Source organism: Kluyveromyces lactis, assembly GCF_000002515.2.
Source record: "Kluyveromyces lactis strain NRRL Y-1140 chromosome A complete sequence".
Lineage (NCBI taxonomy): Eukaryota > Fungi > Ascomycota > Saccharomycetes > Saccharomycetales > Saccharomycetaceae > Kluyveromyces > Kluyveromyces lactis.
Genome location: NC_006037.1, coordinates 552,116 through 576,660, shown reverse-complemented (window position 1 = coordinate 576,660; position 24,545 = coordinate 552,116). Strand labels below are relative to the sequence as shown.

Here is a 24,545-nt window from a genome sequence, read left to right as displayed (position 1 = left end):
CGTGGAGGAATTGCTGCTAGGCAGGAGTTCTGCCTACCGCAACGGGAGACTAGGCAGAGACAAGCAAACCGTAGCAGGAGGAGGCGCCAGAGCAGCGAGGGACCTGGAGTTAGAGTGAGCCCATGGCCAACGTCCGGCGCATCATTGAGTGTAAGACTGATGCCGGTGAATGTGATAGGGGGAGCATGGTAGGTTGAGGAACCGCCTGGGTTGCTGAAACTTACCACTCTGGAGCCGGGACCGGTGTGGTTAGTGGGAGGACTGTGCAGAGAGAGGCCCGCCCTGAGATTTCCGTCCTTCTGCCTAGCTGCATACAACCTCAGCTGTTCAACGAATGAAAAATGAAAAATAAACTTGTCACCTAATTAGGATGTTTATATTATAGAGAATAAAGAAGGAGATTTATGGGTGTTAAATATCGCATGTAAAAGGATGCACGGGCTTAAACAGTCACAAGATGGATATTTACCCGGCCACATATATTTCCCCTAAGCTAATGACATTTATCAGATAGGATTAGCATTAATATACAACGAGTTCTTTACATTTCCATTTGAACCATAACTACTTTTGAAGCCCTATGTTGTCTACATCAGGTATCCAAGCAAGGTAACTACGCAAATAATTAAGTGCTGAGTACATACAGTGCCCTTTGAAAAGTCGCCTCTTCTCAAGATTTCGCTCTAATAAGAGTTTATTGTTGTCTCAGGGGAGTTATATATACCGAAAACGGGTTTATTGAATAATTCCAAAGGAAACTACGCAAAACTATACATACACGCCATGAAAGTGCTACTAGCAACCGCTTTAGTATCGCTTTTGCCATTTTCTTCAGCGGTAGAGTGCTCTAAAAACGAAATCCTCAACAAATATAGAGTCAATGAGTTTTCCATAGGCGGTGTTTCTGTACAGGATACACCACCAAGTGAGACTAAAGAGAGTTGGTGGTTGAATATTTGTGATGAACATGATTCCAAATCGTCCATACCTGACCAATGTAATGTGAAGGATATTTTTTGTGGCGTTACATCTGTTGCATTACCGGGGAAAGAATCAATTGTCACCAAAGTGATGGATTTCACCAGTTCTGTGGCCCTTGAAGTGAAAGAAACCGCGGAAGCATTGTCTATAAGGCTTTCTGGTGCCGCCTGGGGGTCTCATATCTTGAATGCTGATATATATCTACAATGCCAGGAGAAAGGTTCGGGTTCTTTAACGGAATCCAGCTGGACCGATGATCAAAATGTGAAACTAGTGTTCTCTGGTCCATTTGGTTGTTTGAAAAAGGGAAATGACAATAAAGATGGCAACGGAGACGACGATAACAATGATAAGGATGGTGATGACTCCGATAAGAAGCCTCACGATGGTGATAAAAATGGATCCAAACCAAAGGGCGGAGCTGGTCTTGGGTCGTGGCTCGTATGGCTATTCATGTATGCAACTATCTTTGCCCTTATTTATCTCGTGGTTACTTCGTATATGAACACTAGAAACGGTTCCTTTAACGATTTCCGGGAAGAGTTCGTTGATAGATCGACTACGTTCGCTACCAATCTCCCACAATTCGCTAAAGAAGTGGCAGGGAAAATCGTAAATAGTGGTTCATCGTCTCAAAGAGGCGGATACAGTGCGGTTTGATCGAATGTACCTCCTCCTTGACGTGCGATGAATAAAGACCACATGTATTCTGAAATAGAGAATTCTTAATGTACAACTATATATAACATTACCACTGCTAAATACTTTAACTCTATTCTATGATGAATACGACTTTTAAGGGTACTATCTTCCCACATTGCTTGACCCATACAAAAACCCCTGTCGATGCCGACTCAGTAGTTGATTTAATTTCCAATGACTCTTCTCAAACTCTCTACCGTGTTATCGACTGTGGTCTGTAGGTAATGTCTCTTTTGTTCCAATGCCTTTATCTGTTCGTCCAATATTCTTTCATCATGGTTTAAATCAGCAGTGTAGGCTTGCTTCTCTTGACGGATGAACATCTTACCACAAGATCTCCACACTTGCTCATTTCCATAATTTCCCAATTCCTTTTCAGTCAACTTAGCAATCTTTTTTTGCCTCTGTAGTTGTTCCAGTTGTGCAAGCGTCATATCCAATTGTGATCTGCTGTTACGAAGAGAATTTGCCATCTCCTTTACTATATCTTGCGGTTGAGAGCTCATTTTGTCAAATTTGTGTAATTGAGTATCAAATTCTTTGCACTATGCCTCACAGATCTAGATTGACTACTGCAAAGCCAGCGTATGACTCTTACATTTCAATAGTTTCCATATCATCATGCTTAAAGCTTTAAATTTCAGATCGTGGAAACTTTATAATTTTATTTTTTGAATCATTATAGTAGTGAATAAGTACAAGATGCCCGAATAGAAATGAAAAAAAGGTTGGACCAAGTTCTCCAAAGCCCTTGGTTCAATTTACATCCAGTGATACTTAACAAGAATTGTTTGCAAATATGTTAAGATTGAGCAGGCCATTTCGTTTGGTTTCGCCAACTGTTTTATCACGAGTCAGATGTTATGCACAAGCTTCTCCATTAGGTGTGGATCACAGTATCGAGAATAATTTACAAACAGAGACTAATAGATTGTCCAAGACTTTGACTAAGTTTTGGGAACAAGTGAGTTTAGAAGAAACCCCCGAAAATGTTACCATTAAATTGGATTCTAAGCCTTTGCGTACTCCTTTGGGGAACCCTTTAACTTTACCACAATCTCGTAAGCTTTTATCGGTTATGGTTCTCAATGAATGGAGTAATCTTCCTAGTTTATCTGTCAAGCCTTATGTTTTACCTTTAACCTCTTTAGTTTCCCGTTGCATTGATTTGGAAAAGGCCAATGAGGACGGTGTAGACCCAGAACTTGTTGCGAAGATAGGTGGGAACAGAGAAAAGTTAACTGAAGGTCTTTTGAGATATTTAGATACTGATACTCTATTAGTGTTTTCTCCAGCAAATGAATACGAAGGTGCGCTAAGAAAGGCTCAAGATGAATTGTATCTACCGATAATTTCCGGTGTCGAAAAGTTCCTATCTCAAATAAATAAAGATAAGAAAGAAGTCAAATTACAAATATTGGACGCTGATTTACATGGATTGAGAGGTAACGCCCAAAGTGGAGAGACCAGAGAAGTAGCTAAACAGTATTTGGATTCTTTATCTGTTTGGGATTTAGCCATTTTCGAGAAGACTGTCCTAACAACAAAATCCTTTATTTGCGGTCTATTATTGCTATTGAATAAATCGGCAACTGTCACAAATATTCCTGAGTTACAAGTTTCCATGGAAGATATTGCAAGAGCAGCTACCCTCGAGACTATTTACCAAGTTGAAAGATGGGGTGAAGTTGAAGATACCCATGATGTCGATAAACGTGATGTAAGAAGAAACATCCATGCAGCTGCGATTGTTGCATTCGGCCCACCAACCTCGTCGAAATAGATGATAACAATCAAGAATAAATTAAAACTATACTTACTGTACATATGATTAATAAAGAAAGTTTATAACTAAGAGTTTGGGAATTCAAAGGTAATATTCAGACACATCACAAGTGTTTCGTATTTACAGAGCACCTAGCAATTTATAGGTCTCGTCAGCTACATTTTGATTTTTGAACTCTACTAGACGTTCTCCAGCTGAGATACCAGTCCTTCCAATTCTCTTCAGGTCCGATATGGATGAAATGAACGACTCGGTGTCATCCATCTCAAATTTACATCCAGCAACTGATCCATTATATTCTCTAGAGTAAACATTCAACAATCCAACTTTAGTCATCTTCCATCCGTATTGCTGGTCATATTTATGTAATCGCACCTTAATTTTTGATAATAACAGCAGTGATTTACAATCTTTACTGGAATCTAGTACTTGCGGTTTCGACCAACCATGTGATAAATCGTTCGAAGCAGTACTGGACCTGCTAAATGACATATTTGAAACGTTATTACTCAAAATTGATGATGAATTGGACCCCAAGGTCAGCTGTGTTGCAGAATTTGACATGTTGTTGCTTGAGGTTAAAATCACTTCGTTCTTTTTGCAGTGTTTAAGCAAATTGGCAATGTTATCTACCTGAGGACATCTCACTGAAAGCAAGGTTGGAACTGGCTCCGCGACAGAAGCCACAACGTCGGTTGGTGGGAATCTAATTTGAATGTCTTGAGCAGTAGTTCTTGAAATTGTCCATCTCTCACCAATGGCAATACAAAGCTTTAAGTTAGAGTTGTCATCTTGTACCACGAACATGTATCTGCCTTGGTTGGAATTGACGACCTGCAATTGTAACCAACTTGAGGAGAAAAATCTCCATGAATTGTTTCTCCATTGCGATAATTTAACAAGGGTGTCAAGAAGGACGTTATTTGTGTCCAACTTAACGCTGGAAGGTAGTTTGCAAGTTGAAGGAGATAAAGTACTTGAAGATTTTGAAGATTTTGAAGATTTTGACGTAGAAGACGGTGTTGATGCATGCGAAGACATTGCTGACTCTGGAGGGTGTATGCTTTTTGTGTCTGAAAGTTTTGCCAAGCTATCAGTACTATTCTTTTGACTTTTTGATTTGTCTTTCTTGAATAGATTCAAGAAAGACGATGACTTCCGTTTAGTCAATTGAGGTTTGTGAAATTCAGCCGAAAGATTAAAGACTGGGGACCCTCCTAGACTCCCTTCGTTATTAATTCCATCATCATCAGAAATGATGCTATCAATATCGTCAACTCGGCTCCCAATTACGGGACTCATTTGTTCTATGATATTTGAGGGTTCTTGGATGTGTCTAATATTGGTGGGAACCGGTGATTTCATGGAACTATTCATGGTTGAGGCATCGGTACTGTCATTCAACTCCATAAGTTTCTTCATGTTCAGTGACTCTATTTCTGATATAGACAGTGCTTCTGAAGCCAACGGTTTAGATTTTCTTAGGCCAGTGTCGAGGTTTGTCCTCACTTCTGACTTCTTCAGACTGATACCTAAGCCACGAGTACCTGCAGAGGTTATTGTATCTTTATTGATTGGACTTCCAAAAGTACTTTCATTTCTATCACTTAGGAAAGCTTTAGGTGAGTCTGCTACTGCGCACAGAGACTGCACAAAAGGCCTCCAATGTTGGGACCAGGCCAACGTGTCATATGGGGTTAAAGCCAAGGTAACACCATTTCCTGTCTTCGTTTCTAAGAGAATTGACTTTCTTGATTCGTCAGCAATTCGTAGATCCATGGGTCTTATTGTTGGGAATAACAACGTCCTACCAATTTGAAATAGAGGGTCTTGATATGCTCCCATATCTATATTTCTTGTCAATCGCAGAAGTAATTCATGGGTTTGTTCATTGGTGTATAAGGGCAAAGTCTGGGTGTTAACCTTAAATATAGCCATGTTCCCATTATCTAAATGAAACAGTTCAACGCATAAATTCTCATAACGTAACTTGTCACACGTTATTTTGAAATAGTCTCTTTTAATGACGCTTTCCAAATTGAACAATGGAGGAGCAACGAAATCATGTGCATGAGATAACAAATCTTTCACCTGGTCAAATAACAAGCTTTCACATTGCACTTTATTCCAATTCCTCATGAAATGGTTCTGAAAAGACATCACTCTTTGACCTAACTCTGGTGATGGTAACGTTTTCGCCACAGTATACAAATACTCATAAGTCTTGAGCATACATCTTAAAAACTCCATGTTGGAGCCGAACCCAACCGTAGTGCTGAACGACTGGAACATAAACATTAACAGCCCCTCCAGAAGCGCAGAGTAAAAATTAAGAGTCTGTGCATTAGCAAATAACAGTTTCCAATCCGTGGGGTGACACTGATGAGCTCTTAACAGTACTGGAATAATAGCATTCATCTTCTTGTAATTTTCATTTCTATAGTTTCTAGGATCCAAACGCGATAGTGATGTATCCTTTTGTTCAAAATAACCATTCAACGTGGGGAGTATCCGACGATATTGCTCATCGTGCAACTGGTCTAACCTCACTGTATTATCCATTATCGATGACGTGCCGGTTGTTTACTTGCTTTGGTAGCTTGGAAATGTAGTCTGCAAAATCCCAACGTAGAGGAATCTAACTCACAAAATATTCTTTATATTAAAATAACAAAACACTATTTTTCTCAGCAATGGTGGTTAATGGCGCGTTAAGTTTATTGAAATATTATTCTTGAGCACAGAAAACACTTTCCCAAATCTTGAGAGACTTTTGTACTCCTTCACATAAACCCTTTCCTTTTTTTTTTCCTTGCCCTGGTGTTACCTACAATAGCTGTATGCTCGAAAAGCGCGTCACTCTCCCCATGCCTTTCAGTGCTTGCGCTAGTAACTTGCCCCAGCTGACTTTCTAGCTCGATCGGTTTGTTTTCACCTTGGTTGTATAGCGAATGTTTAAAGGATTTCGCGTCTTTGGAATTTTTCACTTTCATGTTCATGTTAAGATGGTAAAGAAAACACACAGAAACGGCAGAAGAAGAACATTGCATTTCGCGTCCTCGAACGAAAAAGGTTTAAGAACATGTGACAGCAGGATAAAGTTTGCTGCAAGATGCTGCGAACATGCTTCGAATTGTTCTTCCGTGCACTAGTTTTGTGTGAAGTTTTTGCAGGGGCAACATCGGCAGGATTTTTGGAAATAATAGTGATTATAGTTATAAGTTCTATATAGAAGAATGAATACAAAAGTATATGAGAGTTGGTTCAGTCCTGCTTAACTAGCTGATAATGTTTGTCCAGTTCTATCTCACAAGTTTTGGACGCTTCACATCCAGTAAACGTGATGACGAAGTCTCCGTCCATATAATTGAACCTTTCTGCATCGTCCGCTTGTTTTTTAACTGCTGAGGGACTGTACACGGAGGCAATAGTCTTGGGTACCACCAATGCGGTTCTCTTTAGTATTCTTGGATGCCATTGTAGCAAGTGCCCGATCGCGCTAGTGAACGAGGATGGCCATGGGTAGTTTCTCACCAATGGGTCGTTTATGTAATCTAGGAACGCTTTACCGTGTATACTGGGAGTAACGACGAAACTGGAGGTGTCCAGTTTCCCCGCACCGGTTTTTGGTATAATGATTTTAGCGGTCTTTGCATCGAAGTGTTTGTAGGTCTTGATGTTCGACTTCTCGAACACTGGAACGCTTTTCAAGACAGCTGCATCCAATACCTTTGGTTCCAATAGTTGTTGTTGTAAGGAAGTGTCAAGTTGCATTATTAGCCCGTTTTGGTCGAAGAACCAGAAATATTTGGCGTATGGGAACGCATTCATGGCAGCTCTCACGGCCAACGGTTTGATGAATTCGTAGGAAGCTTCCATGCTCTGTTTTTGCACTTGTGGCAGGAATTCCTGGGCCCATCTGACGTAAGTGCCGTAGTTATGACGCTGGGCGTAATCGACTCTGTTTTGAACAGTATTTATGATGTGGTCCAAGGAATAGTTTTCAAAATCAATGATGGTAACGATAACCACTTCTGGATGATTGGCCTTATTCTTGTAAACCAATTTACCATGATCTAAAAAGGTTCTCTTCACGAATTTCTTCTTATCGGTTTCAGCCAGCTCTTTCCTTTCTGCTTCAGTCATTGGTGTATCTTCCGGTTTGAAAACGTACTCTCTGTTCCCATCAACATCGATTCTCAGTGTGAATAGACCTTCGACACCTAACTCTTTTAGTGTGCCATGATCTTGAACGCTGGGGAAGATCAATGGAGTCGAGGATTGCACTTCATTTTGATACATCCCATGTGTCTTTGGAATCCTATAACCAGCGCTACTCTTTGATGGAAGAGAAGAAGTCAATTCATAGAGAAGGAATATTATCACACTGATGAGTAACAGCATAGAGAACTTATTTCTCTTGTGTAAATAGAACTTGAGCTCAGAGATCCATACTTTAAAACTCTTCGTCCATTTCTTCTTATTCTTAGGTATGAACGGCATCTTCTTAGAGACTAACCACAAAATGAATGCTAATAAGATCAACGTGAGCAACAATTACAAATCTCAACCCCAATATAACCAGTGCCGCTTATAGTTCTTTTTAGACGCTCAATCGAAACAAAGTCTGGCTGGATGTGAGACCGTATATCTTCAAAAACACACCTTTCTTAGATTAAGAAATTAGGTTGAAAAAAAAACGCAGCAAATGTAAGTGCAAAACAGGAACCTAACAAATTAATCCTCAAAACGGATCGGATAGTTTATCTAAGTAGTAACTAAGATGACTTCTAATCTATCTCTTTTCCCAGTCTTTTGTATCGGAATTATTATTTAGTATTCATAAAGCTTTTGTTGACAACTTTCTCATTTTTCCATGTTGCAAAAGAATTTGGATGGAAACAGCCATTTACGAAGTCTTGAGATCATAGAAACTGAGATGCGATGAGATGAGATAGGAAAACTTATGAAAAATCCGTAGTAGGTAGCACCATTCACTTGGTTTGATAGTATATATAAGACTGCTAGTCCGTACCTGCTGATCGGATGGTTATGTAGGGTGGGAGGAAGGGAGATAAAAATGCAACTATACACTTTATTCTTTGATCTGTTCTTCCGGATCTGTATATTGAGATAGATCGAGATCGTCTCTTTTTTGTAGGTAATGGATCAGTAGCGATACAATTCCGCTGCTTATCGAAGTAGCCATCAATGCGTAGCATCCATTAGTAAACTTGGGGGCCATTGATGTGGAGTAGAACAGTAGAGACCACCAAGCGTTGACCGCACCAGAGAACATATTCATTGATGCTAGGACAATGGCTCTTTCTTGAAGATCACCACGGCATACAACGTTGCACCATGCAAAGAAGAGAGTTTGACCAGTGTAAGAAATTCCTCCCAAGTATTGAGCAGCGAACATAAACTTCGGGTTTAATGGGTTCGTCAAGATCAATAGAGAAACAATGAACATGGATATACTGATGAAAAGGGCAACGTGCCAATGCTTGGCGAAATGAGAGTATTTATGGACATATAATGATGATGCCACTGTAGAAACGATCCCAACTGCATATATTCCGACAGGGAACCTGTTCTTGTCAGCTAGTGAATAACCTTGGTTATCAAGCCAGATGTTGAAAGTTGAGTTCGATGCAAATGAAATGTTCTCACCTCCAAGCACCCACACAAAAGAGAATAACCACCAGTGCCACCTGGAACCACACCTTTTGAAGATGGACCAATCCAATGTGTCTATTTGTTGTTTATGTTTCCCCGTAAAGATCCACGAATTCTTGTGATTTGACTCTCTTGCATCAGCATCTGGTTCTGGAAAGAAGAAAAGTCCATACAACGCGATAGGAATTGTAATCAACCCATCAATGATAAACAACCATTTCCACCCGGGCAATCCTGCTTTACCATTTAATGAATCATGGATAGCAACTTGTAAGAACCCACTTGTCATAGCACCCAAAAGCCCGCTGGATGTGAAGATAGCGGTTCTAATCGGTAGTTGGGAGGGAGTATACCAGGACCCAAGAATCAAATGGGTACCACTGAAAGTACAACTTTCAAACCAAGCTTGAAAGAAACGAATCACATAGCACTGCCATACGGAATCAATGCTGAACATTGACAATGTCAGAATACCCCAAGCAAAAGTGCAGAAACTCAACCAAATCCGAGGTTTGATTCTCAATAGAATCAAATTATGAGGGATCATACCTAACAAATATCCAACGGTGAAACACGTATTAGCGATATTGAACTGATTTGACTTGAACCCGAGATCCTCTTTCATACCGGAAACATAAGCATTGGTGAAACCGATTCTATCCACATAGTTGATCCAATATTGCAAGCAGACAAAAGAAAGAACGGTCAAATCGACCCGAAATAGCTTGCCCATGGCGTGATTACACTTTGATGTTATTCAGCTGTCCTTCTAGGACTCTTGGCGGTGTATACCAGTACCTATTTCTCTCTGAAGAGATGTCACAATCTGTTGACTCACCAACTTTAAGATGATCAAAAAACCGGAACGATATAGTACAATTTGATGACACTATTTATATACAAACAGATAATAAGTACGTATAAATACCATTCAACACTCAAACGACAGAATTCGAAGCTCTCGATCTGCAGAATCTTCAGGTTTCTTCAGAACCATCCAATAGATCGTTTATCTCTTGTTCTTGCTTGCTGTTACGAGGTTTTTTCACGTGATTGATCTTCTCAGTCAAATACTCATTGATATCGTCTTGTAATCCGGTCAATTGCATCCGCAGTTGCGAAAGCGTGGTATATTGATCGATTCCTGTCTTACTATTGACGTTATCAACCTTCTTTGGGTCACTAGGTTTATCGACGTCTTGATGCCCTTGTTTCAATACATAATCTGAAGCACCAGTAGTTCTTCCCTCCGTAGTCTGGTACCTGGGGTCAGAAGGATCGACTTCGAATTCATGAGTTGATTTGGGTCCGGTATATGTAGCGTGTGGTAAAGACATTGGTTGATCCTTGTGTTCGATACCCTTTTTTATCTTTTTAATACCTTGTTGATGAGATGAGATGATGATTTAACATTAGAAATCTTGACAATATGATAAATAAGAAATGCTATTCATCAGAACATGTCCTGTGACACAATGGGGGAAAAAAAAAGGCATACTAGTAGAAGTAAAGGCTGGGAGTGAGATTCGAGATGTCCTTGATAGAACTTATTAGATAAAAACAGTATTTATACGTAATTACTAAGAGACAGAGAGAGTATATAGAGGTAGTCAAAAAAATACTCCATGTGGAATAATACATTATTAGCAGCCGAGAGAAAACAACACGAATTGGTTAACAGATCACAGCATTCTTAAGCTTGTTGTTCTTCTTCAGTTTCAGGTGCCTTTGGGTTCTTCAACAAGTTGATATCCCTTTGAACCAAACTCAAACTTTGGCCCCTGGAACCATCTTCTCTTTCGAAAGTATAGTTAGAAGCATCAGCTTCGATGTAAACCAAAGCACCTTTCTTGACGTATTGTGTCATGAAATTGATGTGGTTAGTGTTGAAAACAGTGACATTGAACCAGTTTGTGTTGCTGTCCTTTCTTGGCTGAGAAGCAATGGAGTATTTCAAGTAACGAGTATCGTTAGCAGTAGTAAACTCTTGGTATTCGCTACCAATACGGCCGATAATGGACATCTTGGCAAAATCATTGGTGCGGGCAGTGGCCGAAAAGGCACGGCGTTGGGCTAATCTGAACATTGGGTGTTTAATTGTTTAATGATAATGATAATTTATCACTGGGCTGGGAAGTATAACTGTATTTTCACACGTATTCTTCTCATACTAATTCAGTCTTGATATTTGTTAAGGTAATTTATAAAACCGAATTATATCAAATGTCTTTATAAACAAAAATGTATATGAACGGAGAGTAAGAAATGGCACATTTACAATAAGAAAGAACATGCAGATGCGGGAAAAGAGAAACCGTGGCAATGTTTCGCATTGCAAATGGAGATTCTAGTTTCTCTTGTGACAAATTAGATATCAGAGGCGTATATTGTAATGTTTATGCTGTCATGAAACGAGTGCATTTGCTGGTATTTACGTTTATCGCGTCTTTACCAGTAAGAAACTCTTCGAGTTATCACCATTGTTATCCGGGTAATTGAAGCATGTGATAATCACGTGCCTTGTATTCTATTGTCATTACCCGGTTTTGAGTCAATGTTTCCAACATGAAATGCCCCTCGTTGGCTTTGTCTTTCCCCTGTCATCTCGTTCTTTTAAAGGCCTGGTATCTATGCCTGACTCAAATAACAAACTTGACTATCTTCGTTACAGATTGACTTGAGTGCGTTCATTCTAACCCGTGGTTTACTCTAGATATTCTGAGTACTGATATATAAACGAGTACGTTCACAGGAACAATCTCTGTGGGTCTATTACTGGTAAATTGTGGAGTGTGTGATAACGATATTATTTAACGCAGTTTAAGTTCAAGTACAAATTCAAATCAATAATATATAGACCAGAACCGGTCTTATAAAGGTTATTTGGTGGTTTAACAGGTTGAGAGCATTTCCAGATGTCATTTGGTGTTAGAAGGTTCAGCAAACGTGTGGTTCGCACCAGCGCCAGAAGTGATGATATATTATCCGAAGAAGCGTGGCTTGATTTAGATATTGGCGAGTACCATGTGGTGAATGACCCATTGGTATTGAGTTCTAGTAGCGACGACGATGAAATGGAACAGGAGGACCCCACTAGAAGGATCGAACGCTGGATGAGCACGAATGCAGTGGTACGAATGCAAACTCCCGATATTGCTTCTGTTGATGACGATTACTACCAAGATTATAGCTCTAATAGTTCGGATGCCGTTTGTCTAGTGGTGCCGTACCTTTCGGAGAAACTCTCTTGTTTGACGGAATACCAGTTGAGATGGGTTCACGATTTTGTCGCGGAAATGTTACCGCTGCTACCCAGGAAATCCGTGTCTCCTGTGTCATCTGTCTCGACATCTTCCTCATCGTCTGAGATCTCTTTTAAATCGTCCAGAAACGAAAAGTACAGATTGCCAAGGGTTATAGTCTGAGTAAAGATAACGCTTGACAATCACTGGGCCTTATAGTTCCCAGAAATAGTCATTACGTTTAACGGCAGGTCCGTTAATCTGGTTGGTGAATATCCGTATTCCACGTTAACCTGTGTCAACAGCTGTGATGCGGTAAAATCTATACGAACATGCGGTGGCCCAATTGCTTGAGATGTGACAACATCGGTTCGTTGTCCACCTTTATATCTCAAAATCAGAATCTGATCCTGTTCCAGCATGGGCAGATCCCATTGGATGGTACCATCCACTTGGTTATAAAATCCAGTAGGTTTAGATAAAATATCTTGGGCCTTGGTGCCTATCTTTATACAAACTTTCAATAGTGTATAATTGACAGGAATTAAAGGTCTTAAATTGATCATTGAGATGATCTCGGCCTCTTTGAACTGCCATACGGGTGTCACTAGAATCGGACATTGAACCTGTGGTAAATTTGTCACTGCATATTTCACTAATCCTGTAACCACGTTGTCCCATTCGCGTTCACGTTTCAATTTGTATATATTCTGAACCACATCCACTGGCTCCAGGAATGTGTCGTTAATCTTAACGGAACTAACATTATTGAATTTCATATACAAATCACTCGTTCTTTGATCCCACTTGGTACCATTGATGGCAACTTCGCCAACAAGTGATACGTTCGTTATATTATCGTCTGTGATAACACATGACAAAGTCTCTACTATATCACCATTAATCTCTGGTAATGGTGGTGACTCTGAATCTGGTCCTGATTCTCTCAATTTCAGTATATTCTCCCTCTCCTGTAACTGTAGCAGTAATTCCTTGGATCTGACAAGTTCCTGGGACACTTCAGAGAACAATTCACTATTACTATCGAATTTTGTCTCTTTGAGTTCTTCTAGCGATTGAATATAGCCCTGCACTATTTCTGCAAAAGCTAGAACATCAGACATTATAACAGAAAGACTTACTTTTTGAGACGTGCAAGGCAAACAATATAACCTATAACTATAATAGACAGCTTTAGAATAGTGAAAGTATCATGCAATGATGAACGGACGTAACATATATCTGTATCAAATGAAGATCTATTCGAGATATAACACCATTTGATCAAGAGATTGGAAAAAGCGGTACTTTCATTACCCGGACGTGGATATTGAAGCTTGTCAATTCCAAAAAAAAGTTTGGAAAGCTACCAAATGAGCTTATAACATGATTTCAATAAGGAATGTTCGAGGGGTGGATCCAGATCACCTGTTTGAACTAGCATCAAACAGCCAATTCTTCTGCTGTGTTACTCGATAAGTAGTATACTCGGATATCAGAGGCAATAAGAACCAAATACCACGGAAAAATAGCCCAAACTATGTTGAGACTAGGAATCAATCTACAGAACCGTCTTTTGGTTGGACTAAATGGACAATCTCTTTTGAAAAGAGCCGTTACACGCAATGCCGTTGCCATCAGAATGAATAGCACTAATGCTGGTAAGACAGCTTCTCATGAAATGACATGGCCAGAATTCTTCAAGCTACGTAAAAAAGAACGTGTTTTCAACACGGCTTCTTCGGTTGCGACAGCCATAGTATTCGTTAACGGTTCGTGGTTTTACTTCTCCACTTTGGAAATCGATCCAACTCAAACAATCTTTGGATTCGATCCACTAATGGCAATTACTGCTGGTATGATCACATGTGCTGCTGTTGGTTGGTTATTGGGACCAATTGTGGGTACTGCATTGTTTAAGGCCACTTCCGGTCCCAAATTATTACAGTTTCAAGAGAAGCAACTTTCATTTTTGGCCAAAATCCAAAAGAACAGAGTCAATCCTCAATCACAATCTTTCAGTAACCCTGTGCCGGATTACTACGGTGAAAAGATTAATTCGATACCACAGTACAGACAATGGCTAAGAGATTGTCATTCTTACAAAAGAAAGGCTAGTGAGTTCTTGTGAAGCGGAAAAATACCAGAAAAAGTATGATGACTATCACTCTCCCACCCAAGGAAACGCCTTTCCGTAAGTACAAGTAAATAGTAAATAATAAATAGTGGTTGATATCTAAAGAAACATTCGTTAAATCAGCATTAGCAATTGCGTAATGGTATATGCCAGAGAAACCGGAATGAAAAGGATCGATACCCAACAAAAAAAAGTATATTTGGATGCGGCGAGGTTCGAACTCGCGCCTGTTAACATTAACAGACCTGCATATTCCGGGTAACCGTGTCCGTCACTCGCAATCCACTTCTGCTCTACCCGCACCCAATAGCCGCCAAGCAATCAGTGAAGATTTTCTGGAGGACCCACAAATTTTTGATTTTCGGACCAGGCCCCTTACAACTCGCACAAAACTGCGTAGAAAACCTCTGTTTAAAGGTTTAAGGAAACGGCTATCGCAATTTTCTTGGCCCCCCCAAAGGTAAAGCAGAATGTGTCAATTGGAAAGCGACGGAGACGGTTTTGATGCCGCATTGAGTCCGCATGCTCATTTCTTGTCCCTGAAGCAGGCGCCTTAACCACTCGGCCACACACCCAGTTCTTATACTGTTAGTAGTTCAACTAAATTGGGAGTAGTTCTTCATTTCAATTTATTATATTCCAGCGCAGTGTAGCCCCTTTATTAACTGGGTTAACTGGGTTTCTTCGATAATCTACCGGTTGAATATGGGTCTATTTACCCCAGTTATATACCATAAAATGGCTCTCTGGAAGTTCTTCTTCAAGGTACCCGGCTGTTCTGTCTGTTCTTTTCATTGATGTCGCGGGTTTGATTGAGGAAAGGAACGCATAACGGATTTCCGTACAATGTGATCTTCATTTCTACTCACGTGACTTTGATTTCAATTTCTTGGAATTCGAAACTTCACTTCCGTTCGTTCTTTGCCAGGAATTCATTACCCTTTAACATGCCTACCTTATGCTTGAATACAATAGCCCAGTCATTCGATTCTTATTGCCGGCTTCTACCATCAAAAACACTAAACTTCTTTCACTCTTGATGGCTGTATGCTGTATATTAGAGGAGCTTTATGTTACTAAGAGGAGAGATTGCTGTTTAAAGACGCCGTACAAATTGCTCTTTTGATTACTTATTATCCATGATTGATACATTCCCACTGGAATCACTTCCAGACGAGCTTTTAGCTGAAGTCATTACTCATGTACCGCAGCGAGATAGATTGAACCTATGTTTGGTGAATAAACGGGTTTCAAAACTAGCACTGCCGATTTTGTATCGGAGAATTTATTTGAACGATTCGAATGTAGTAGAGAGTGATATAGTCAACCTCGCTATCAACTGGACATACTTGTACATGCCCCCAAACGAGGCAGAGTGCTGGTCTCGTGGGTTGGCTAATGCGAAACTTGATCTTCTTATACGCACTTTATCTAGGAACAGTGAAAGGTTGAATTCCATTCAATGGATACGGATTAATTGGGATTTGGATAAAGAGAAGCAGGCAGAAGTTTTAAGGTTGCTATGTACGTACTCTAAATCCATTATACGATTGGAAAACGTTACGGACCCGGATTGTAACGATATTATTGCAAATGGAATCCAATCGCGTCATAATGTCACCAGTTTCGATAGTGCCCCACCTAATTCCATGCCCGAGGGAGAAGTTTCCAGAACGTATTTGCCTAATTTAGCTCAATATTTAAAGCAACGGATTTCTTCTAACTTGTCACACATGACTCTTTTCATGGATCCCATCCAGTTGTTCAATTGCATATACCCATTGCAATTTAAATTGCAAATCCATGACTTGAAACTACATTGGAGGAAAGAATATTATCCGCCCGATCAATTGAAACCGCTGAACCAATACCCGAAGCTTACTAAACTTTCAGATGTCTTCGATGTGAGAACTTTAAAGGTGTTAACAATCATATCATGGAATGAGAATTTGAATAAACGAGAATTGGAAATTTTGACTGAATTTTACGAGTTTACAGAAATTCGGGATTTATCTCTTATATCTATGAGACAAAATCCAGCCATACTCATCGAACTTTTCAAACGTTTGAAGAATTTGAAAAGGTTGAAGACAGATTTTTTGCATGAGTTCACTCCACATCCTGTTTCAACGGATGTATTCCTGTCCATTTTATTAAATTGTAGAGAGCTACAATTCCTAGATTTGAGATTCGAAAATATCGACAGGCAGATCATTTCTATCGAGGGGTCAAGGTTCAAATTCTTACATAACTGCCATTGTGATGATTGTAATCATGTGTTTCAGGATATACTATACGGTAAATTTTTCAATTCGTCGAAAGATATGGTGATCAGAGATTTAAGCGATTTGATCGCTAAGGATATATTCACAATGATGAAATACCTCTCTTTATTACCTTATTCAAAAGCATTTGACATATACCCTTCTGTTAGGACACAACCAATGAATCTCTCGGACTTCGTCACCAAGATTAATGAATACAATAGGCACTATAAATCCATGCATAGAAACTCAACCCCGATTGAACCCATCACAGAATCTGACGTCATCAAGTGCTATCATGCAATGGTTCATCACAATAAAAAGACATATACAACTATACTCTCAAATTTGAAAAGATTACGATATTTGGTTTTGAACGACGTACCTTGTATCGTTCTCGAGAGAGAAGGTGCCCGTGTTCCTGTTCCAGTTTTCTTTAATAATGGTTACAAATCGAATATGGGAAATTGTTAAATATTGTACTTTTCTATACAAGGAACAAGAGGGAAAGTACCAAGCCCAAAAAAATTATGGAAGAATGCTGTCCATCTTGGGGAGTTCACCTACATCCATCCCATAAAAGAGGTCAAAATCTGTTGAGTCAAAGACTTGTTGCAAAAATTGAGTGACATCTATTGCATCTGCCTTGGCCGAATGCCTCTCTTCTAATTTTTCAAGAGCGTGCTGATAACTTGATGAGAAGAGATTTGGTTCGTAGTTTTTACACATCATTTCAACTTTCAAATTAACTACTTTTTCAGTGAAACTGAATCTGGCATTCCAGACTTTTATTACATCGTCGTCTGACATTTCTGCGTCTTTACTGGTTATACCCAATTTTTCTAGAACTTGATGATTCTCATGTTTTAGAATCGTCAACATATGATCTAATGAATCCTCTCTATTGATCAAATTTAAAGTTAGTTTATATTTGAACAATCTTTTGAATACATGATAATAGTATGGGAATTCATTAAAGTACGTTGTCAATATTTTATCCATTAACTGTAGGATTTTTTGTTTGCAGGGGTTACGAGCTCTTAGTATTATTGCTGGCAAGAGAACTAGGGCTTTATTCATTGATATCTCTATGATTCTACTGGAATAAGACACAGGCGCTAATGGTCTAATGAAATGCTCATTCCATAGAGTAATTAAATCTTCTAATGATGCGATAACGGCCGAGATCCCTTCGTTAATATGATTCAAGCGTCCATGGTTGATTTGTAACTTTGTCACAGCAACAATAACTTTCCATTCCCAGGTAACCATGGGGTTCTGCTCTTCAAAGTTTAACTTGTTTAATATTTCAATAGCGAGTTTATAATTCACGTGTGTAGGATCATCAACACAACATTTTAAGAATTTAAGAACTAAATGATCATTAGGGAGTTCTGGTACCCTCATTGTCCTTCCATTAAACGTGTCATTTCCATTCAACACTGCTAACTTCCTATCCCAATGTAAAGCGTTTATCCAGATATTTTTACACTCATCACTATCGACATTCGTCCATAATTGCCATGTAATTCCAAGTGATGCGCAATGGCCCATAATTAACCCCATTAATCCGTCGTTGGCATTCATACGATTGCCGTCGTTATCGTGGTAAGTACACCAGTTATGGAATCTCAAGACTAGCCATACCCTTAACTGGAGTAGAGTTGTCTTTTGGAACCATTTAGATTGTACTAACCATTTTTTAATAATATTAATATGGTCCTGAATCAACCTATTATGAGAATCGAATTCGAGGAGGAAAAAATTGATGATGAGGTACGTTAGCATTAAAAGAGTAGACTCGTGTACCTTGTCGTTCAATTTGCCCGGATGGTCTTTTTGGCGTTGAAAAAACTTTTCTAGTAGATCCTTCAACTCAATAAGATTGAATACAGGCACCAACGGATGAATCTTGTCAACGAAGTATGGATAATATTTGGACCAAAATTCGTATTCATACGGTACATATGTCTCCGGTATTGGGGCAGACCGCAATGCTGAGAACTCCCTAGCTATCTGATGGTATAGTTGATCTTCAGACTTTTCTGACCGGTTGTACATGGTTACGGTCTTTAACGAATTAGGAAGCTGCAAGACGGTGTCTCTTTCACTACGATCGATACCTTTACTGGCACTTTTCCGTAAAATATCAATGACAGCGTTTGTTATTCTTAAATATGGATCTCTGTCACATATAGCGATGTCTGAGAACAACCCATTGAACCACGAAGCTGATCTTTTGCTTAACAGATGTAGCCCTTTAGGAGCCATATTGATGAACTCCGGTAATCCAAGATCATCCATATATTCGTATCTTACTTTTTTAGAAGCATTCTCATCCGTATCCTCGGAGTAAACACACGTTTCTCCCAGCTTTAAACAGTTACTGCACGAGGGCTTTCCTCTATCACATTTCGTCTTACGACGCCTGCAATTCAAACATACAAGTGTAGGTCTATGTCTCTTCTTAACTGGTACCGGAGATAGCATTTCGTAAACCATAAGACGATTTGTGTGCAATTCACTCCCTGACTTTCGTTTTACTGCACTTGTAGTGTTTAGCGTCTGAAGGCGTGTCGGTTGATTCTGTATTACAAACGTTCAGACCGTTCCTGAAACAAAAAGTATTACCAGACCGGCGTGTATTCGATTTAATCGGCGTGTGAAAAGCAGTTTAGCAGTCTTCGCTACAATTGATATCCAATTCGAAGTTTACTTGTCCTTTCGGAGGCCATACACGAAATTGTTTCTTCATGAAAGAAGACCATTTGTGATTCCGGCAGTTTTATTTCGAGATTATACTTAATTAAGAATTTGACACCTAAAACGGATTGTCATTTAAGAAGTACTACATAATGATATTTACTGAAAATTATTCTTGCATGTTAAAGTACGTTAAGTGTACTACGTTATTCGAATCTCCCGACGCTTACATACTACCAATATCCATCTAATATACGATGACATTGATAATATTTCATTTGCTTCCTCTGTATTGAAAGTGGGCTTTGGATATCATTTCGTCATATTCGAAATTTTTCAATTTCGATGAAAAAACAAGATCCATGCATACTCGGAAACAGAGCGATGAGATGAGGTGAGATGATATGACTTAATATCACATCTAATCTGGTATATATATCTACAATTGTTGTTTCTAGCAGTTTTTCGTGATTTCTGTTTCTTTCATTTGGTACACAACCCTACGAGGAACTCCCGATGAGAATAACGCCTTGGAGATCGAGATCTGAGCTTGAACAGTTGAAGCAATGGTTGTTTGTAGATGATACTCCAGCATCGAAGAGAAGGGCCATACAACGAATTGACGCATACCTTACCAGGGGTCCATATCTCCCACATATAATAGAATATACGGTCCGTTTGATGCAATGCCAGTTGAACGACCCTGGCGAGGCGCAAGACGGCGATGATATGGAATATTTGAAATGGCAGTACTGCATGGTCTTGATTAGGTTTGTGAACGGTATGTTAGACCCAGTGCAACAGGCACAGTTTGCTATCCCATTACACACACTTGCTGAAAATATAGGGTTGCCCAGTTGGTTCGTTGAGTTACGTCATTTGAGTACACATGAAAGAGAACTGCCTAGTCTTGAGATGCTACGATTGTGTTGCAAGGAAGCGATACAATGGACGTGGGATAATTATTGGAATAATGATGAATGGGAAGAGGAAGATCAGGACTTTGATGAGGCTGAAGATGAGGATGCGACTGATGATAATGACGACTCAGAAGCCAAGAAAAGGAAATCACAGTCATCTGTTCAACTGAAATCCTTATTCACTCAGTATACTGGTCTCAAGAGATTATTGAAAGAGAATGAGTACCTATGGAAACGTCAAAGAATTGCTAGATCAACTTTTGGTGAGCAGGACTCAACCGAGGACGAAGAAGTTAGTGATTGGTTGACAGTTTTGAAAACTGCCTGGAAACAAATACACAAATCAGATTTCGTAGAGTATATGATCTTGCACTGCGACGAAACCTTGTTAGAGATATGTTTTCATTCCTTAGACACATTCCAAGTCAGGTGTATAGAGTGGCTAATAGAAAACTACGAGAAGAGGATCATGAATGAAGAGACGAAGATTACGGATCGGTTCTCAAATCATAAGAAGCTCTTGAAATTCGTAAATAAGTGTTGTTCCATGGTTAACGGCAGAAAGTTTTTGAGTAATGGATTGTTTAGTAATGTGGTAGATAAGTACCACAACTATCTCGTGTTACACATCTTAAAGAATTTGAGTAATGAAAGTGGATCTAGTGGTAATTACAGCGGTAGTAAGTCAAGAAAGAAGAAGAAAGCGAATGAGATAGACGCGAAAAAAGTTATTGAAGAATTTGAGGCAAAGGGGATCAGGAACGTTGAATTAGAGCTCTACAATTCAAGGAAAAGGACGTCTTCTGAAGAAATAGAGCCTGTTTCGGAAGATTCCCCGGCCTTGGATATATTGAAAGACTTGAATGAATTGAAAAATCAGTTCAAAAAGATCAAACAAAGCAATGCCCCCATCTCCAACTGGCAAGAAGTCACCGAGTGGACGCCTAGACCATTTGGCGTTTTGTAATTAGTATAATTAAGCCTTTTAGATACATAAGACAAAGCAAGAAAGATTGACAGTTCTACAGGTTCTGCGATGATAACAGGATTGAAAATGGAAATGGATAATAACATATAAAAAGATCAGACATCCTAGGAAGGTCTCAATAAAGAGCGGTCACTGAAGAGTACTAACGATGGGTTCGTAGGCGTACTCCTACCGTGGAAACTGCGAATGTAAAGGAACCAATTTTCATCATATAAAAAAATGTTAAAATCCATAACGCACAATCATGTTCTTAGCTAAAAAGAAGAAGTGAAACGTTTTGAAGAAATAAATGCAACAGAAGATACGACGATGGATCTTGTTTCACTGTTACTTTGACCTTAAGAAAACTAAAAAGAGAAAACTCAGATGATCTAAATTGTACATGTCAAAGCATGTACTGGCTTAAAAAGTCGTTGCCCCGTAAGACAACAACATGGTAGACTCCCATATCGTCATGGTCGATATCGGACTGGGAAAGAAGTGTAGACCGTTTTCATCATCGTTAAATGTTTTGAAGTTCTTTCGTAAGGTATGAAGTAATAATGAATCCCACGTATATGCAAACTTTTACGTTTATTTCTTCATGGAAAAGGTCTCTTTTCCAAGCGTAACATAGACGAATCAGTGTTTCACGGCTGTGAAACACTGCTCCATCAAGGATACTATAAAGCTCACTTGCCAACAGCAAGTGAGGCTAGAGAACAACCTACAGAACTTTTCAATACCTAACCTGGATAAATGGTTTGATGAGTTTAACATGTCTAGTTTGTTTCTCATTACCAGCCTTTTTATATTCTTCGTGTCGAAGAAGCATGGAAAAAATTTTTGGAATAATTGCGTCGTTCGACATGATAATACAGTAAACCAAGTACTTAGGGCATCGATGTCATACCATTCAACGGGAATCATAGTATTAGTGATCCAATAAATGTTGCTCGAAGGCTGTTCAAGTCGGACATACCATTTCTCGATGGTTTGTGATGAACTGGAACAGATTTCATGAATACGATAGTTTGTTCCACGTGTTAACCACGTGCATTTTCCCGGGTAACGTCTAAAAAGAAAGAAAAGTCTTTCCCAAGATGAAAAAATTCGGTTTAAGCTCATCTCATCTCATTGCAGATTCAAATAGACACACAGAGGCAGATAAGTGAGGTTCTGTGTGGTCCTAGGGTTCCAATTACAGTTTAACTAGTTCAGGTGAGTTTTTGTTACACCCTTCCCTGTAATATTATTCCACTCGCAAAACGTTATAAGAAATATCTCAAACAATGGCCAAGGTCGACAAAACTCTTTCAAAGGAATACATCAGTGATAGCGACAGCGATAATGATGGATCATCAGAAACTGTAACGGACGTTTTCGTTCCACCTGAAAACTATAAGAAATGTACACATTTGAAATCATTCGTGAAGCCTAAGAACTTGAAGCAAAAAGAACTTTGGCTTATCAAACTTCCTAAATCTTTAGATGTCTCTAAGCTTTCGAAATTACCTATTGATTTCACAGCGGAGTCGGAAACTGGCATCGAACAAAAAGGTAAACATTTCTCTGTGAAGGAGGAAATCCAACAAGAAAATTCCACTTCTGGTGCATCTTCTTCTTCTGAATTGACATTATTGACTCCTGTAGATAAGACAAAGTTGACCGTCGATTCATCTGCATCAAGATCATTTGATAAGATCTTTACCATAAGCGAAACTGCAAAGATTCCAAGCATTGATTATTCTAAGGTAAGAGTGGATAGAAAGGATGTGTTGAAGGTTAAGGGTCTCAAGACTAGACATTTCGCAACTGGGTATTACGAGGATAAAGATTTGAAGAAAGTTAGCAAAAAAAAGAGAAAGCACGACTAGAGCACTCGTTCTGGTCTTTCTGTATATTATTTATATATAACGCACTGGTCATATTTTAATTTGGGTTATATGTAGAATACGTTCATTATAAAAAGTAGGTATCTTCATACCCTATCGGAATAATCTCTCAATATACCAGCCATATGTGTATTGGTAACTTTACCCTTTCTTGATCTACGTTTCTTGACCTCTTTCCTTGTGGTTTGCTCATTCTTGATCGTAGCAGGATCCACACTAGCAGGCTTGAGACCCAAATCTTGTAGTTTTCTTGGTAATTCACTACGCTGAGGTAGCTTACAAGCTTCCCACATCGTAACGAACTCTTCATCGATTTGCCTTGATGGACCAGCATGGTTATACCAGACAAACCTTGGAGAATTATCCTTCTTTGTCCGAAGAACAAGGATTCTGTTCTTTGCTTCTAACTCGTCGATTGTATCAAAACATTGTGGCCAACCATCTTTTAACTCTTTACATGATATACCCTTGAACGTCGCCTGTGATCTTAATAGTTGTAGCAATTCCTCCGCAGAATGCACATCGTAAATGGATACGTACTGTAAAGTGTTCCTCTTTGGGTCAAACTTGAATTTTTGTAACCCCTTTAACATCGGAATCACATTATTATCCTTAGGTAACGAAAGATATGATTCGATTTGATCTACCGGTACTGCTTCCCCTCTTTCTTGGATATATTCTGTGGCTATAAGCATCTTCGTGGAAAGATGTGTACTATCCAACTGGCCCGTTGGAGCGACGCTACTACTCTTGGCCCTTTTCTTCAGAGGCATATCCTTCTCATCGGAATTTGGATCATCCACTTCTATCACTTCCGTAGATTTACCGTTCCCATTCGTTTGTCCATCTCTATCTTTATTAGCTAAAACTTTCCTTGTAGTGAGCGCTGGAGAAGTCTTCACCTTGTTCTTGAACGCATTTAAATTGGCCAGTAAATCGTTGCTCATATTACCCACACCTTCTGATACTGTTCAAACCACTTGTCGCCACACAGTTTTATATATCTTTAGTGAAAGTTAGTAATACGTTTGATTCATTGCAACCTTCTTTTATATTTCAAAGCTTCCAATTTTTCAAAAGCTTTTCATGCTTCAAACGTATAAAAAGGTTTTCGAAAAAAAATTTGACCTAAGAGAACAACTTCTCACTTTACGATAAGCTGACCGTTTAACTTTGTGTTATTCTGGTCGTTTTATTCTTTCATAATATACCAAGGGCGCTGTGGAACCTCGGATTGGTTTGAGTAGTCAAGATGTGATGGCTTTAGCT

At 39.2% G+C, this 24,545-nt stretch overlaps 16 protein-coding genes and 3 non-coding genes across 19 annotated transcripts; 7 read left to right on the top strand and 12 right to left on the bottom strand.

Annotated features, from left to right (window-relative positions):
* Window positions 1-783: 783 nt before the first annotated feature.
* ATG27 (Atg27p) lies at window positions 784-1,641 on the top strand (the record flags this gene model as incomplete). The annotated part of the gene is made up of 1 exon (XM_451281.1): window positions 784-1,641. One exon carries the CDS (start codon window positions 784-786, stop codon window positions 1,639-1,641), a length of 858 nt encoding a protein of 285 aa, XP_451281.1.
* Window positions 1,642-1,847: 206 nt separating this feature from the next.
* On the bottom strand, window positions 1,848-2,189 carry PFD1 (prefolding complex chaperone subunit; the record flags this gene model as incomplete). The annotated part of the gene is made up of 1 exon (XM_451280.1): window positions 1,848-2,189. One exon carries the CDS (start codon window positions 2,187-2,189, stop codon window positions 1,848-1,850), a length of 342 nt encoding a protein of 113 aa, XP_451280.1.
* A 293-nt stretch (window positions 2,190-2,482) lies between these two features.
* Window positions 2,483-3,466, top strand: ATP12 (ATP synthase complex assembly protein ATP12; the record flags this gene model as incomplete). The annotated part of the gene is made up of 1 exon (XM_451279.1): window positions 2,483-3,466. One exon carries the CDS (start codon window positions 2,483-2,485, stop codon window positions 3,464-3,466), a length of 984 nt encoding a protein of 327 aa, XP_451279.1.
* A 123-nt stretch (window positions 3,467-3,589) lies between these two features.
* Window positions 3,590-6,031, bottom strand: RBH1 (Rbh1p; the record flags this gene model as incomplete). The annotated part of the gene is made up of 1 exon (XM_451278.1): window positions 3,590-6,031. The coding sequence occupies one exon, from the start codon at window positions 6,029-6,031 to the stop codon at window positions 3,590-3,592; it is 2,442 nt and encodes an 813-aa protein (XP_451278.1).
* Window positions 6,032-6,733: 702 nt separating this feature from the next.
* On the bottom strand, window positions 6,734-7,972 carry MNN11 (alpha-1,6-mannosyltransferase; the record flags this gene model as incomplete). Its single annotated transcript, XM_451277.1, has 1 exon — window positions 6,734-7,972. The coding sequence occupies one exon, from the start codon at window positions 7,970-7,972 to the stop codon at window positions 6,734-6,736; it is 1,239 nt and encodes a 412-aa protein (XP_451277.1).
* A 592-nt stretch (window positions 7,973-8,564) lies between these two features.
* On the bottom strand, window positions 8,565-9,881 carry FEN2 (Fen2p; the record flags this gene model as incomplete). The annotated part of the gene is made up of 1 exon (XM_451276.1): window positions 8,565-9,881. One exon carries the CDS (start codon window positions 9,879-9,881, stop codon window positions 8,565-8,567), a length of 1,317 nt encoding a protein of 438 aa, XP_451276.1.
* A 244-nt stretch (window positions 9,882-10,125) lies between these two features.
* GON7 (chromatin DNA-binding EKC/KEOPS complex subunit GON7) lies at window positions 10,126-10,485 on the bottom strand (the record flags this gene model as incomplete). Its single annotated transcript, XM_451275.1, has 1 exon — window positions 10,126-10,485. The coding sequence occupies one exon, from the start codon at window positions 10,483-10,485 to the stop codon at window positions 10,126-10,128; it is 360 nt and encodes a 119-aa protein (XP_451275.1).
* A 356-nt stretch (window positions 10,486-10,841) lies between these two features.
* On the bottom strand, window positions 10,842-11,234 carry RIM1 (Rim1p; the record flags this gene model as incomplete). Its single annotated transcript, XM_451274.1, has 1 exon — window positions 10,842-11,234. One exon carries the CDS (start codon window positions 11,232-11,234, stop codon window positions 10,842-10,844), a length of 393 nt encoding a protein of 130 aa, XP_451274.1.
* Window positions 11,235-12,063: 829 nt separating this feature from the next.
* KLLA0_A06127g (uncharacterized protein) lies at window positions 12,064-12,573 on the top strand (the record flags this gene model as incomplete). Its single annotated transcript, XM_451273.1, has 1 exon — window positions 12,064-12,573. The coding sequence occupies one exon, from the start codon at window positions 12,064-12,066 to the stop codon at window positions 12,571-12,573; it is 510 nt and encodes a 169-aa protein (XP_451273.1).
* Window positions 12,574-12,593: 20 nt separating this feature from the next.
* Window positions 12,594-13,514, bottom strand: SYP1 (Syp1p; the record flags this gene model as incomplete). The annotated part of the gene is made up of 1 exon (XM_451272.1): window positions 12,594-13,514. One exon carries the CDS (start codon window positions 13,512-13,514, stop codon window positions 12,594-12,596), a length of 921 nt encoding a protein of 306 aa, XP_451272.1.
* Window positions 13,515-13,930: 416 nt separating this feature from the next.
* On the top strand, window positions 13,931-14,521 carry PAM17 (Pam17p; the record flags this gene model as incomplete). The annotated part of the gene is made up of 1 exon (XM_451271.1): window positions 13,931-14,521. One exon carries the CDS (start codon window positions 13,931-13,933, stop codon window positions 14,519-14,521), a length of 591 nt encoding a protein of 196 aa, XP_451271.1.
* Window positions 14,522-14,727: 206 nt separating this feature from the next.
* Window positions 14,728-15,102, bottom strand: KLLA0_A06072r. Its single transcript has 2 exons — window positions 15,066-15,102; window positions 14,728-14,777 (listed from the first exon to the last, which is right to left on the bottom strand). It is a non-coding gene; the product is annotated as a tRNA-Leu (tRNA).
* A 564-nt stretch (window positions 15,103-15,666) lies between these two features.
* DAS1 (SCF ubiquitin ligase complex subunit DAS1) lies at window positions 15,667-17,265 on the top strand (the record flags this gene model as incomplete). Its single annotated transcript, XM_451270.1, has 1 exon — window positions 15,667-17,265. The coding sequence occupies one exon, from the start codon at window positions 15,667-15,669 to the stop codon at window positions 17,263-17,265; it is 1,599 nt and encodes a 532-aa protein (XP_451270.1).
* Window positions 17,266-17,319: 54 nt separating this feature from the next.
* OAF3 (Oaf3p) lies at window positions 17,320-19,293 on the bottom strand (the record flags this gene model as incomplete). Its single annotated transcript, XM_451269.1, has 1 exon — window positions 17,320-19,293. One exon carries the CDS (start codon window positions 19,291-19,293, stop codon window positions 17,320-17,322), a length of 1,974 nt encoding a protein of 657 aa, XP_451269.1.
* Window positions 19,294-20,010: 717 nt separating this feature from the next.
* Window positions 20,011-21,381, top strand: LAS1 (rRNA-processing protein LAS1; the record flags this gene model as incomplete). The annotated part of the gene is made up of 1 exon (XM_451268.1): window positions 20,011-21,381. One exon carries the CDS (start codon window positions 20,011-20,013, stop codon window positions 21,379-21,381), a length of 1,371 nt encoding a protein of 456 aa, XP_451268.1.
* A 92-nt stretch (window positions 21,382-21,473) lies between these two features.
* SNR128 lies at window positions 21,474-21,639 on the bottom strand. Its single transcript, XR_002633558.1, has one exon. It is a non-coding gene; the product is annotated as a snR128 (small nucleolar RNA).
* A 51-nt stretch (window positions 21,640-21,690) lies between these two features.
* SNR190 lies at window positions 21,691-21,927 on the bottom strand. Its single transcript, XR_002633557.1, has one exon. It is a non-coding gene; the product is annotated as a snR190 (small nucleolar RNA).
* A 746-nt stretch (window positions 21,928-22,673) lies between these two features.
* Window positions 22,674-23,258, top strand: RPA34 (DNA-directed RNA polymerase I subunit RPA34; the record flags this gene model as incomplete). Its single annotated transcript, XM_451266.1, has 1 exon — window positions 22,674-23,258. The coding sequence occupies one exon, from the start codon at window positions 22,674-22,676 to the stop codon at window positions 23,256-23,258; it is 585 nt and encodes a 194-aa protein (XP_451266.1).
* Window positions 23,259-23,362: 104 nt separating this feature from the next.
* On the bottom strand, window positions 23,363-24,223 carry TFA2 (transcription factor TFIIE subunit TFA2; the record flags this gene model as incomplete). Its single annotated transcript, XM_451265.1, has 1 exon — window positions 23,363-24,223. The coding sequence occupies one exon, from the start codon at window positions 24,221-24,223 to the stop codon at window positions 23,363-23,365; it is 861 nt and encodes a 286-aa protein (XP_451265.1).
* Window positions 24,224-24,545: the final 322 nt, after the last annotated feature.